At 44.1% G+C, this 15,159-nt stretch overlaps 1 protein-coding gene across 1 annotated transcript in view; it reads right to left on the bottom strand.

Moving 5' to 3' along the window:
* LOC143935273 (fer-1-like protein 4) overlaps window positions 1-15,159 on the bottom strand; it is a 195,606-nt gene that overhangs the window by 115,845 nt on the left and 64,602 nt on the right. The window contains exons 6-8 of the mRNA XM_077459016.1: window positions 5,066-5,110; window positions 2,949-3,104; window positions 1,069-1,126 (exon numbers count right to left, since the gene is read on the bottom strand). Of these exons, the coding sequence (XP_077315142.1) occupies window positions 1,069-1,126; window positions 2,949-3,104; window positions 5,066-5,110 (259 nt within the window). The remainder of the gene's footprint in view (window positions 1-1,068; window positions 1,127-2,948; window positions 3,105-5,065; window positions 5,111-15,159) is intronic.

Here is a 15,159-nt window from a genome sequence, read left to right as displayed (position 1 = left end):
TGTGCCTTTTTTTCAGCCAGACTATGTAACTATATACTGTAGTAAGATTGTGTTGCTACAACAGCCTGTTTAATTCTGAGGTTTTCTGCCTTTTGGTATGTTTCCTTGTTCCCCCGACTAGAAACATCTCCTGTAATCTGACAGCCTGCAACACACTATATTGGACTTTACTCTGAGCTTTCTTAATGAGTTGACATTGCCTATGGATCTTGATTAGTTAGCATGTTGCCATAATATCCACCTCAGAAGGTATGTATTTTGCAGGAACATTTGAAACAGAGCATAGGTCTTCTAACTGTAAACAGTAAATGCTAAACTTTAAATACGTTTTGAAGAAATATATTGTCCTATACAGTATGTTTTCTTCAATTTTAAAAAAAAAGTAAAATTTCAAATAAAAAGTTTCTTTCATTTTTTTTTTTTTTTTTTACCATACTGAGCAAGGGGCTGGTATTCCACTACACCAAACAGTATTATCTATGGCGCAGTGTTTTTCTATAGTAAAAATAAAAAAAAACATTAGATCTAAAATTCACTTAGCACCTTGCCATGCAAAATTAAATATATCAATATGTTGTTTACCAGTTAAAGAAACTTTTTTTTTTAGAAACGTAACTTTTTTTTTGAAAAGAGAGAGTCTCACCGCTCCAGGAACACAGATGCAGATAGTGAACTGCTCTCTCGGGCCCGGAGGCCACAGGTGCTGGCAATTGCAGATAGCAACAAACGGAAGTAGACTCTGGACTGCCGCACTCTTCAGATAAAACGCCTTTCTTTATTTAAAAAAATCACATCAAAAACCCAACAAACACAGCGGACAAAAAAAAACTGACGTTTCGCACTAGCAGTAGTGCTTAATCATAGCTCATAGCTATGATTAAGCATAGATCATAGCTCATACCTATGATTAAGCACTACTGCTAGTGCGAAACGTCAGCTTTTTTTGTCTGCTGTGTTTGTTGGGTTTTTGATGTGATTTTTTTAATAAAGAATGGGGTTTTGTCTGAAGAGTGCGGCAGTCCAGAGTCTACTTTGTAAATTTTTTTTACTCAGATCTCAGTACTATACCTGAAAATTTCTTGGTTTTGGGTTGGCTGCAAAATCTCTCACAGGAACAGTGCAACGACTGCAAAAAGAAATAAATATGAACTTGTATGGTGGCCATCCAAGCAGTTATGATAATGTCTCAGTTACGGTTATTATTTTCAATATAGGTACTGCATATAATTTTGTGATAAAATATAAAATAATAAATAGTCTTTGCTTTTAGAATGTGTTAGAGAACATTCAAACCTGACCTACATTAATTTAAGAAGACCATCAATAGGAATGCAATAGCCTTTAGGAAACCGTGCAACATTTAAAGCAGTAGCTTTTGACATTAAAAGTTCAATAATGTAAGTATAGTATTTCTGGGGTTGCTAAAGCCTCATACACACGGTACGATTGTTGGCAGGGGATTGGCTGTTGACAGACTATTGTCCTAAAATCTTACCGTTAGTACGCTCCTTTTGACAATTGTTGTCCAACTTTCGGCCAACAAATGTTGGATGACAGGCTAGTAAATTTTCAGCGGACAGCGGTTTGACGCCAGATTTTCGCATTGGTCAGTACACAAATCCATCACACAAAAAGTCAGAAGTACTAACACGCATGCTTGGAATCAATGTTCACCAAACAGGAAATTAGAAGAAGGGTCCCAAAGGGTGGCGCTAAAGAGCTAAAATTCCTTTTGTGTTTGTGGTACAACAATTGTGTACTATTAGTATGCAAGACAAGATCCTGGCACACGCTCTTTTGACAAAAATCAGACGCTCGGTTGGCCAACAATCGTACCGTGTGTATGAGGCTTTAGACTTACAGCTGGGCCTCTCCACTGCGAGAAGTGAAAGAAATTGTATGCCCAGTAAAGGCAGCTCTGATATTTCTACCTTCCTTTAGAGCAGTGTTTCTCAAATCCAGTCCTCAGGCCCCCCCAACAGGTCATGTTTTCAGGTTTTCCATTATTTTTCACAGGTGATTTGATCAGTTTCACTGCCTTAGCAATTACCACAGCCGTTTCATCTGAGGGAAATCCTGAAAACATGACCTGTTGGGGGGGCCTGAGGACTGGATTTGAGAAACACTGCTTTAGAGTGACAGTACACCCAAAAGAGATATTTTAGACAGGTTGACCCTGGTTAACTGAGTCAGCCCCTGAATTCTTATATGCCTTGGATACGCCATCAACCCACCTGGAAGTTTTGGGTGTTCCTGCCCATCTTTGTGTTGTCCTGCTCCACCTGCTACATTTTCTATCAAATCAAATAAACACCCAGCAGGAATGGTGGGGATCCATCATAATTGGCACAGTAAGCAAGCAGACCCGGAAACGCAAAGATCTCAACAATGGAGTTTTGGAGAAATATAGGAAACCAGCAAGTGTATTATCCCCCCAATATCTACCAAGAACTAAAATATCAGCTCTGAGTGGAATGATCCTTTAGGTCAGGGATCTAAAAACTTTCTAAACAAAGGGCCAGTTTACTGTCCTTCAGACTCTCTGGGGGTCTGAATGAGGCCACTGTGGGTAGAAAATGCTTTGGCATCAATGGGAGTATGCAATGCCTCATCATTGGTACATGTTGGCATCAGGGGAAGGATTAGTGCCCTATCTTTTGGTGTCAGTGGGAGAAATAGTGCTCCATTGTTGATGTCAGTCTGAGAAATAGACCCTTGTCTTAGGAAGAGGAATAGTGCCAATCATTGATATCAGGGGAATGAATGGTGCCCCATTAGTAATGTCAGAGGAAGGAAGGGTGCCCCATTGTTGATGACCAAGGGCCAGATAAAGGCAAGCAAAGGGCCGCATCTGGCCCCTGGGCTGCAGTTTTGAGACCACTGCTTTAGGTTATACATTTGCCAGTAATAGATGTATTTAATTACCAAATAATTCAAGCTGCTGTTACCTCAGAACAGGAGTAAAGCTGATCCCAGAAATCTCAATTTCCGATTCATCATAGGAATCATCATCCTCTTCATCATCATCATCAGATCGTTTCACCAGCTTCTTCCCGATATTAACAGCAGCAATATCTTTCTTGCGAGCAGCTTCAGCTTCCTCACTGAAGACAAGAGGATGAGATACATAATCTTCTACACTGTGTGTCAGAATTATTTGCCACTCACTACAAGGACAGCCATGGTGCTTGCTTATTGGTAATCAAGTTGCCCATGAAGATATAAATTATGGCTTATGTTCTTAACCATTTCTTATGTCATTCCGATGAGGAGTGTAATGTTTTCAACATTAATAAACAAGTTCAGATGAGTGTGACCAACTACTACTAGTTATTTTGACATGTATCTTTATCTGATGGTAAACTGTACTTAAGTATGTTGTTAATCATGGCTTATTTCAAATAGCTCAGGTTCATCACAGTTCGTGGCAGTTATGCCACGTACACACGATCAAACAATCCGGTGGAAAAGTCCAGAGGATGCTGGGACTGTGACATCATAATGGGCGGGGACATCATCCGGCGATGTCCCTATGCAAGTTGCCGCAAGCCGCGTCCCTGTCATTGTGGCCAGAGACAGCAACGAGTCAACAGCTCAAGAAGAGAAGAACAGAAGGCGGCGACGAAGACAGCGGCGACAGCAGCGATAGAAGACCAGGCTCTTCCGCTAGTAAAAAAGAGCTAGCAGAAGATAGCGGAGGAGTCCGGCAAGAAGACCCCAGGAGCTGTGCAATAAAATATTTTTAACCCTTGTGTGTTGTGTTTTATTTACATTTGTTTCACAGGTGAATGGGTAGGGGTACATTGTACCCCATGCTCATTCACATAGGGTGGGGGGCCAGGATCCGGGGGCCCCTTTATTAAAGGGGGCTCACGGATTTCGATAAGCCCCCCGCCCGCAGACCCCGACAACCAACGGCCAGGGTTGTCGGGAAGAGGCCCTTGTCCTCATCAACATGGGGACAAGGTGCTTTGGGGTGGGGGGGGCGCGCGTCCCCCCTCCCCAAAGCACCCCCCATGTTGAGGGCACACAGCCTGGTACGGCTCAGGAGGGGGGGTGCTCGCTCGTCCCCACCCCCTTTCCTGACCGGCCGGGTTGTGTGCTCGGATAAGAGACCTTGATATGGACCTAGAGGGGGACCCCCACGACATTTTTTCGGCGTAGGGATTCCCCTTTAAGTCCATACCAGGTGAAGGGGCCAGCGACGCTTCCTTCGCTGGTCCCGGCTACCTGGAGCTGCGCTCAAAATGAACGGACTTTCCTCTGTGTGTGTGTGTGTGGGCAAGTCTGTTCATTTCAAAAGTATGGCGGATAGTCCGCCAGAAAAGTCCCGTGTGTGGGCAGGTCCGCTTGTTCGGACAGTCCGGCGGACTTTAAGTCCGCTGGATAGTCTGATCGTGTGTACGCAGCATTAGTGACACCTGGTGGGTCTTAGCTACCTGCTCACTATTCAGACCTCTGATCACAGAAGTGAGGGAAGACTACCACCATTGACTTCCTTTGTGGTAATATGTTACCAAATCACACCAAGGAAGTCAGTGCTAGCAGAATACAAAACTGTGAAATGTATTGTACTCATTTATTAAAGAATGCGGAATAAGGATCATTTGTGATGATGGAATGGGATTTTATTTTATAGTCATTAAAGGTGAGCCTGTGTAATTTTTGTCATCTTGTTAGGCTCATAAAGTATTTCTTCATTGTTCAGCTTATACAATCCTCCTTTTCAGCATATACTATAAATGTACAAAAATATAATAAACAAAGTTAATTACCTACTACCTTTAGTTACAACTTTTTTCCATCGCGCTTCGTCAACAGTGAGTACGTTTTCTATAGTACAATGTTCTACTGAATCTACAGATCTACAACTCTCCCAAAGCAAGCAGAAAAATCGGAAGATTTCTAGATGGTTGGATCAGATACTTCCAATGCTTTTATTAGCATGAGTTGTGAATGCTTGATACCAAATATCAGTGTGCAAAATGAATCAGAATTATATAAACTCACTGAAGAAGGCAAGGTTTGTCCTCTAGGTTAAAAACTGTACAGTTGCCATACTTACAGATTCTCTTCTTGAAAGTTCACATTCCGAATAATGTAGTCTGAGCTGTAAAACAAAGATGAAAATGTTCATGATCTTTGAATACAAACATAAGGATGTTTGTTCAAATGTTTTAAAGGGAAAATTATCATTTTTGGGGGTAAACTTTATTTTGTAAGTTTATATCTTTTTTTTTTTTTTTTGCCACCTCAGTGATTTTATTCGGGAGCCTCGATTCACTTTTAAGTTCATCTATATCTCCTCCCACATTACACATCATTGTGGCTTATTTTTTCCAAATGTGTTCTATTAAATAAAATTGATTTACAGGTAAGCAGCCAAAGTATCGAATTTCTCTGCCTACGGCTCTTCTTAATCTAGCCACAATGATCATTACGCTTGTTCTACACCTAGGTGTTTTAATCTATCTGCTTCCACCCTACCCCGCCCCCCCTCCTCTCCAGCCCACCCCCACCCCTCATCGCATATAAACAAAGACACACTAAACACCATACAGGGACAAAACAAGGGAATATAGAATCTACAAGACACACGATTTTTTCTCAACTACCTATAGGGGGATCCCCAGTTTCATCGATCCATAGCTCCAAATCCTTTCAAACTTCTTACTATTGACGGACCAGCAGGGCAGATATGTGTTTATACACGCCACCGTTAATGGATCCCCCATCCTGATGCTAGCTTGCTATGTCCCCCCCCCATACAATTCACTTGTCATTAGCAGTGGCGGCTGGTGAAGTTTTAGGATGGGGGGGCGCAAGACCCCGCCCATCCACGGTTGGCCCCTCCCACTTCCCATAAGCCACACCCAGAATTTGTAGAATGATATTGGCGTGTATCCAGAATTTCATTGTCCTGCAAATACAGTAGCTGTGTACATAGACATACTGTACTAACATTATCTATGTATCCAGAAATACAGGGTTATGTATAGGCATACCTGTGTATAACTGTGTATAGGCGTATCATTGCCCCAGAATTGCAGAGAGCTGTCTAGAAACTGTATATATTAAAACAGTAGTGTAACATTGTAGCTGTGTATTCAGAATTACTGAGTTCTATATGTATAGGTGTAACATTATTCAGGATTACAGACTTCTGGATAGACACATCTGTGTGTATATATGTGTACCACTACCCAGGATTGCAGAGTGCTGTATAGATATATACTGTGTATTTATAGGTATACCATTATTCAGGATTGCAGACTTCTGTATAGCTATCTATGTATAGATGTGATATTATGCAGGTTTTGCAGACTCACATGGATTGCAGAGTGCTGTATTGATATCTATATGTATAGGTGTACTATTATCCAGGATTGCAGAGTGCTGTATATATATCTATGAATAGTATACATAGATATATATACACAGCACTCTGCAATCCTGGATAATGGTACACCTATATATAACTCTGAAACCTATACATATAGATATCAATACAGCACTCTGCAATCCTGGATAATAGTACACCTATACATATAGATATCAATACAGCACTCTGCAATCCATGTGAGTCTGCAAAACCTGCATAATATCACATCTATACATAGATAGCTATACAGAAGTCTGCAATCCTGAATAATGGTATGCCTATAAATACACAGTATATATCTATACAGCACTCTGCAATCCTGGGTAGTGGTACACATATATACACACAGATATGTCTATCCAGAAGTCTGTAATCCTGAATAATGTTACACATAGGTGTGCTGTTGCTCTCCTGTGACCATTCCTCCGCAAAGCACATTACAGGGAGGACAGGTCAGAGTGGCCAGTGAAGTGTGAACAATAGGTTTTGGCAGACCAGATTTCTAGATTTCCTGGGCAGATTAGAAAAACCTGTCAGTTTGTGGGAAAAGCCCACCATGGACAAGTGACAAAACAAGTGCCCCCCCCCCCCCCCCCCCACTAATCATTGCCATTGAGCAGAAAGCAACCTTCCTGGAAAGGCAATATGACAAATGTCCAAATTCTTCAGGGGCTACATATCCTGGCAGGTCTACTTTAATATAGCAAGTCAATGCAACAACCACTCAGCTCTTGCACCTCATTCAATTAAATCTGGAGAGGACTCCACCATGCACTGACTTAACCCATAATCTTCATTGTAAAATTCAGTTGGCTTCTGTGTTGCCCCAGAGCCACAACAGTCTGCATTTCTGAGCCTTCAGATTTCACCCTCATCTGTATTTCAGCAATGCTTCAGATGATCAAGACACACGGCATCTGGAGTTCAGAGACACCCACTCAGTATCCAAAGTCCACACTTTTCCCCCAACAGCTAACGTCACATCTCAATTAGGGCAAGGTCCAGTCACAGCTGGCTGCAAGGACACCGCATGTCCCCCTCATCAGCTGTCATCTTAAAGAAAAATAAAACCCCCAAAAAGGACCTGCATGCCCCTGATAAAATAGGTTTTAAACCATGGCAACAACCTGAGTCATCTACAAAAAAGGCTAAAGCTTCAAAATGTTGGAAGAGTGAAGGAAAGGGTCTGAACAACGATTCAAGGCTCTATTACAGGATTCCCTGCCCCCCCCCCCCCCCATTCAAAAATATAAAAACCCAAAAGAGAAGTGTGCCGAAGTACAGTGCATGGAGTCCTCTTCCTAAGAAAGGACAGCCATGTATGCGGCACGTAGTGTACTCTGGCTCGTCACCAGCTGCTCACCTTTTTATAGCATTGGGTGGCATGGTGCCACAGCAGGAAGTGGGACACGATCCCATGTATGCCCAGGACCCGCACACACACCCGAAGCCCACTTACCTGACTGTGTGCTCCTCTCCGGTGTTCTCCGCAGCCGCTCCTCTCCTGCACACCGCTGTACTCCTCTTACTTCCTGTTTCCTCTCTCAGGTGAAATGGGAGAGAGAAGACAGGAAGTGACATCTGAGTCAACTCAGATGTCAATCAAACTGCCCGCCCGGCCATAGTAACACATACTACAGCGCCGGGCGGAAGCTACTCAGCGCTTCAGAAAGCGCCCTGAGGCGGGCTAAACGCCCGCAAATGAAGCGCCACGCCTGCAATCTCATGATTGCATTGGCGTGGCATTTCCCGGCGTGCACTGTTACCGGCGCTCGAGCACTTCCTTAAAGAACTTTTTTTTTTTTTTTTTTTTAAAGGGGCAGTTTTAAAACTTTTTTTTTTTTTTTACATTTTTTTTTTTTTTTTTTTTTGTGACCACACAGGGGGGGGCGGCGCCCGGGCGCCCCCTATGGACGGGCCGCCACTGGTCATTAGTGAGGGTCTTGCCTTTATGACTCAATATCCCTCCGTACCAGCGGTGTGGATGGGAGACTTTAATATGACTCTCACTCCTGCCCTGGACCGTATGGGTGCACCAGACCCTCCCTCTGACTCGCCAGCCCACACTAGGCTATACCGCATGCTGACCGACTTTGCTATTGTTGACACTTGGCGCCACAGACACCCACACGCTAAAGCCTTTATGCTTCTCGGCCAGTCACAATACTATGTCGCGTATAGATTTTATTTTAATTTCAAGGTCCCTAAGACCGAAACTAGGGGATGTGGGCTTTGCTCCGAGAATACTTTCGGATCACACTCCATACTGGATTACGCTCCAGCTCCTGAGCGTCTCACCTGCTCCTCCTTGGCGGCTCAACCCGTTTTGGCTGACGGCCCTGAGGGACCAGGAAGACATCCCCACTGAACTACAATATTACTTCACGGCTAACGGGCACTCAGCTGCTTATGACATGGTCTGGGAGATGTTTAAACTGCATGCCCGCTCCCTCCTTTCCACGCACATCAATAGAGTCAAAAGGTCATCTAAACTTATTCTGCAACAGGCTGCGGAACATCTACAGGTGCTGGAGGAGGCGTTCCATCGGGACCCTTCGCCCAACACCGCCAATAATCTTAGGATACAGACGCGACAGGTTTCCCAGTTGCACATTGAGAAAGCTAAGCAGCGCATCTTCTTTTGTAGGCAGAGGGTGTTTGAGTACGGTGAGCGATCGGGCAAACTACTTGCATACCTGGCCCATCTGGATGCGCATCCCCCTGTGGTAGTGTCGTTGTTAGATCCGCGGGGGAACGATATCACCGATCCGCAACTAGTGGCGGAGGAATTTGGGAAGTTCTACCGTGCACTTTACACCTCCCGGGTCACCCACTCTCCCCAAGACACCAGGGACTACCTGGCGGGAGTTGCATTTCCCAGACTGGCTGATGAACAGCTTGAACTGTTAGAAGCCCCTATTACTATAGAAGATATCTCTGTGGCTATCTCCTGCCTGGCAGCGTCCAAGGCCCCAGGATTAGATGGCTTACCACTTGAATTCTACGCCACTTACTCTGAAACCCTTATCCCTAAACTTTATGACTTATACAAATTTATCTTTGATACAGGTACCCTACCCCCCTCTATGAGAGAGGCCCAAATTGTAGTAATCCCTAAGCCTGGCAAGGACCCTAAATACCCAGAATCGTATAGACCTATCTCCCTGCTCCAAGTTGATATTAAGATATTAGCTAAGATCCTAGCCTCCCGCCTCAACCAAGTCATTCTGTCCCTAGTCCACCCAGATCAGACAGGCTTTATGCCAGGGAAAAATACAGCAATGAACATTCGTCGTCTATTTATGAATATTCAGGGATCCCACGATGACATCGGGTCGAGGGTCGTGGTGGCTCTGGATGCCGCTAAGGCCTTTGACTCTGTGGAGTGGAACTACTTATGGGAGTGCCTTTCGAGATTTGGATTTGGCCCCAATTTTATTCGTTGGGTTCAACTCCTATACCAATCCCCCAAGGCCAGGGTGTTTGTGAATGGTTGGTTATCGGACCAATTTCCCCTTGAGAGGGGGACCCGACAGGGCTGCCCTCTTTCCCCCATGCTGTATGCACTGGCGGTGGAGCCGTTGGCCATCATGATTCAGGCAGATGCTAATATCCGAGGCCTTAAGATTGGTAACCTGGAAGAGAAGATCGGGCTGTATGCCGATGATACCCTCCTATACCTGGCAGACTCGGGTCCTTCCCTGTGCGCTGCCCTTCATTCTATAGAATGTATCGGCGGCCATTCGGGTTTGCGTATTAACTGGTCCAAATCTCAGATCCTTCCCATTGACCATTTCCCCCCTCCGTTCACGTCTCCACCTCTGAGTCTCCCAAGGGTCTCCTCGATTAAGTACCTTGGGGTGCAGGTGACCAGGTCGCTCACAGACTACACACTCCTTAACATTGAACCCCTATGTACCCTGATCAAGACTAAGACACAGAATTGGGCCAGACTACCACTGGGGGTTATGGGACGCATTAATTTGGTTAAAATGATACTTTTACCAAAGATACTCTATCTCGTGTGGCATGCCCCCCTATATATACCACAAAAAATTTTCAAAACGATTGAGTCTATTCTTAACTCATTTCTATGGGGACACAGCAGACATAAATTATCCTGGAAGCTCCTGAAAAACCCGGCAACGCTGGGAGGAGCTGCTCTTCCAGACTTTCAGGAGTACTACCTTGCCTCACAATTATCCCATTTTTATTATTTCGATAAAAGCGAACTACAACGATATCAGGCACTAATCTGTGGGCATCCTGACAATCCAGCCCACACCCCCCTTCAGGCAGTACTCAGGGCCCCCTTGAAGGGTTGCTCCCCCCGTCATAACGCAGACATGCTGACACATCACCGGAGGGTGTGGGGGGTGGCACTGAAAAAACGTGGGATCCCACGGGTCCACTCCCACACGCCTCTCTGGTTCAACATGCACCTACCTGAACTGCTGTCCATTCCAGATCCTGTGGTGTGGATACGCCATGGGATCTTATATATTTATCAGGTCATGACTAATATGGGAATAAAAACGTTTCAAATGCTCAAAGACGAATTTTCCCTCCCTAACTGTCTCCTTTTTAGATACCTGCAGCTCCGCCATGCCATACAAACCCAATTTATTAGCTCTAACCCATCCTTGGCAGTCCCCTCTATAGTAGATACAGTTACGGGTACTGAGCCAGCTAAATTAATCTCCACCTTGTACTCCGCTATCCGTCTCCCTGGTGTCATGGCCTTGGCCTATGCTGCTAAGGCCGGATGGGAGGTGGACGTTGGGCTTATTGCGGATGAGGATTGGGATGACATTCTGGGGGATGTGAAATATGTATCCCCCCGGCTGTCAGATCGCCTCACGCAGCTGTATATCATACACAGGACATATCTAACTCCCCAGAAGATAGCACGTTTCAAGCCCATGTACAATCCGGGATGCCGTCAATGTGGTCATACCCCGGGCTCCCTTTATCACCTTCTATGGACCTGTCCCACTATTCAAGCATACTGGATGCAAGTGATACGATTCCTGCACGACCAGATGGGTTCACCTGCTACCCTAGACCCCAAAATGTGCCTGCTCGGTCTGATGCCTAGCTTAGAAGCTGATAAATCTCTTCGCACCTTTTTGCATGAGACCCTATTCCTGGCAAGGAAAGCGGTGGCTAGAAGGTGGATGCAGGCCCTGCCCCCCACAATCCAGTGTTGGAAAAAAGAGGTAAATGATACTCTTCCATATAAGAAGCTGATTTATGTGCATAGGGGGTGTTCACCTAAATACGAAAAGGTCTGGGGTAGATGGTTGGCAGATGGTGAAACGTGTACTTGATATACTCACCCTTCATCTTCTCCTTTCCCTCCCCCCTTTTTCTTTTTTTTTTTTTCTCCTCTCCCCTCCCTCTCTGTCTCTCCCTTCTTCCTTTGTTTTTTTTTATATATACATATATACTATGTGATGGCTCTACCTCTTGTGGGTAGTTTGTTTTATGCTACACGGTTACTGTAATGTATCTATATATGTGCTATTGTTTTGGCCATGTTGGCCTCCGTCAATTTATGTACCAAGCATTCGTACCTCAATAAAGTTGGCTTTTTCAATTAAAAAAACTTCTTACTATTACCCTGTTTAGTGTAAAAAACCCTTTCATTACTAATTATCTTCCTTATATTCATCAGCCATATTTCAGGCAATGGACTAGAATGTGACTGCCAGTTTTGAGCAATTAGCCTCCTTGCCTGAAACAGGCATCTAGTAACTGGTGTAAATAAGTTTTTAGGGCTTTTATAACCCTCCGGTATAGCCAACAAGCAAGTCCTCGCTGTTGCATCCAGTGTCAAGCTAATGATCTCATTCACATGCTCTATTACCCGTGTCCAGTATCTAAAAAGCTTCGGGCACCTCCAAAACATATGAATGAAGTCTCCAACTCTACCACATCTAGGACACTGATCATTGTCTCTCCACCCCATTTTAAACATTTTCCTAGGTGTGTAATATACCCGGTGAAAGAAGAAAAGTTGGGAGGCTTTCTGTGCCGGAGAAATAGAAACCTTGGTTCCCTGATCCATTATCCACTCCCAGTCAGGTACGGAGATTGGTCCCACATCCCTCTCCCATTTCCTTTTACTTTTGATCATACCACTTCGATCTAACAACTTATCCCCCAGCCTAGTATATATAAATGAGATCAAGCCTTTAAGCGTATCTCGAGACATGATTTGAGATATCACCGGGATCTGGATCAACTGTAACTCCTGCGATCTAAATTGGGCCTGAATTGCGTGTCTGACCTGGAGATATTTGTAAAATGAGCGGTTTGATAGGGAAAATTCAGATCTTAAGTCAGCAAATGACCTAATAGCTGAGCCTTGAACAATTTGCGCTAACTTATGTATCCCTTGAATTTCCCATTCCTTACATCTTTCAACTTTAAATAACTCATCCAAGTTTCTATTATCCCATAGGGGAGCCAACACGGATATCTTCTGATATCCCAGTAGGGCCTTAACTGATTTCCAGAGTTTAGTAACTTGAGTAGTTGTTGGACATTGCATACTAAGTGAGTTTGCCTCTAACGCCTCCACAAGCGTGTTATGTGGACATCCCAACATTAACAGCTTGTGGCAGGGATTAGCTTCATTTATTGCCATTACTCCAGCTAAATGCTGCAGCTGGGCCGCTAAGTAGTAAAGTCTAGGATATGGGATCGCCAACCCCCCTTCTTCCAACGGCAACTGCAGAGTCCGTAAACTAATCCTTGATGGACCCTTTTTCCATATAAGAAGTCTAAATAAGGATTCTATTTTCTTAAACCATCCTTCCCCAATCCATACTGGTGAGTTATGAAGGAGGTACAAGATTTGAGGGAGCCATACCATCTTAACCAGATTGCAGCGACCCGCCATCGAAAGGGGGAGGCGACTCCAAATATCGGCCTTTTGTTTTAATTTTACTAGGAGAGGAGATAAATTGTCTTCCAGGTATGCATTTACATCCCTAGTGATCCACACCCCTAAATATTTAAACTTCTCGACCTGTTTCAAATTCAGAATATCCCGGGGAGCGCATATAAAACCCCGTTCCAGTGGCAACAAAGCGGATTTATCCCAATTGATGGTTAATCCTGATATGAGACCAAATTCTCTAATTATCTTCATTGCCACTTTCAATGAGGCTTGAGCATCCCCCAGGAAAAGCAAAATGTCATCGGCAAATAATGCAATCTTTTCCTCTACCTGTCCTCTCCTAAATCCCTGTATATCAGGGCGAGCCCTAATAGCGATGGCCAATGGCTCCACCGCCAAAACAAACAACAAAGGAGAAAGGGGGCACCCCTGCCTCGTGCCTCGTTCTAATACAAAAGTCTCAGAGAGCTCATTGTTAATTTTAATTTTTGCTCTTGGGTCTGTATAAAGCAATTTTATCCATTTAAGAAAATTTGGTCCAAACCCAAATCTGATAAGCACTTTAATTAAATATTCCCATTCAAGGCTGTCAAATGCTTTGGCTGCATCCAGAGTCAAGACTGCTCTGGAGCTTCCATTATCTACCGGCATCTGGGCATTGAGAAACAATCTACGGATATTAACACTAGTAGATCTATTCGGGATAAAACCCGATTGGTCAGGGTGCACGAGCTTATGGACAATTCTTTTTAGGCGTGTTGCAAGCACCTTTGCTAATATTTTAATATCTGATCCCAAAAGTGAAATCGGGCGATATGAGGCCGGGTCCATGGGGTCCTTATCCTCTTTAGGGATAACCACTATCGTGGCTTCCATCATCGAGGAAGGTAAGGCTCCACACTGCAAGGCCTGCTTCAGTGTCTCCAATAATTGTGGCAGCAGGACCTCCCCATATCTCTTATAGACCTCGATTGGTAATCCATCGGGTCCTGGTGCTTTTGAGTTAGGCATCTCTGCCACCACCCTTTGGAGTTCCTCAATAGTAATTAGGGCCTCCAATACTGCTAAGTCTTCTGCTGTTACTATAGGCATGTTCAGATTCCCCAAAAAGGCTGCCATAGCACCCTCTTCACTCCCCCCTTGGGATTTATATAGTGAGCTATAGTAATGGTAAAATGTATTATTGATAATGGATGGTTCAGAAGTGATCTCTCCCTCTGGCGTTCTAATTGATATTATCCCTGAAGGGGCCGTATTTACTTTAACCAGAAATGACAGCATTCGCCCCACTTTTTCTCCCTCCCCAAAATTTGCTTGTTTCTGCAATATACGTCTATTGTCCATCTTATGCCTAATAGTTGTCTTAAATTCTTTCTGTTTATCAAGCCAGGCCTTCTGTGTAATAGGGTTCGGATTTGTAATATATTGTCTTTCTGTCTCTAGTACCGCCTTGGTGGCTTCCTCTTCCTGTTTTCTCATTTCGGCCCTACTCCTCGCGATTTGTTGTATAAAAAGACCTCTTAAAAAGGCCTTTAAATAATCCCAAATGACCCCCATTGATGCTGTGCCCATATTCACATTAATAAACTCTTTTATCCTGGTTGTCACCCGATCCGTATCCTTCATTAGTTCCAACCATACGGGGTCCATTTTCCATTGGCCAGAATATTGTTTCTTACCTATACAAAGTGTCAATATTAGGGGGGAACTGTCCGAGACTCCTCTCGGGCCATATTCTACCTCGTCCACTCGTAACATCGCACTGCTATTCACCAAAGCCATGTCAAGTCTTGATAATGTGGAAAAGGTTGCTGAGTAACAAGAGTATTGTCGCTCCCTCTATTACAAAAGCTAGTAACTCATATAAAAT

The sequence above is a fragment of the Lithobates pipiens genome, unplaced genomic scaffold, assembly GCF_037356315.1.
Source record: "Lithobates pipiens isolate NorthernLeopardFrog02 unplaced genomic scaffold, aLitPip1_a1.2 Scaffold_28, whole genome shotgun sequence".
NCBI lineage: Eukaryota > Metazoa > Chordata > Amphibia > Anura > Ranidae > Lithobates > Lithobates pipiens.
Note: the sequence above shows the minus strand (reverse complement) of the source record. Positions and strands in the feature narration are given on the sequence as shown.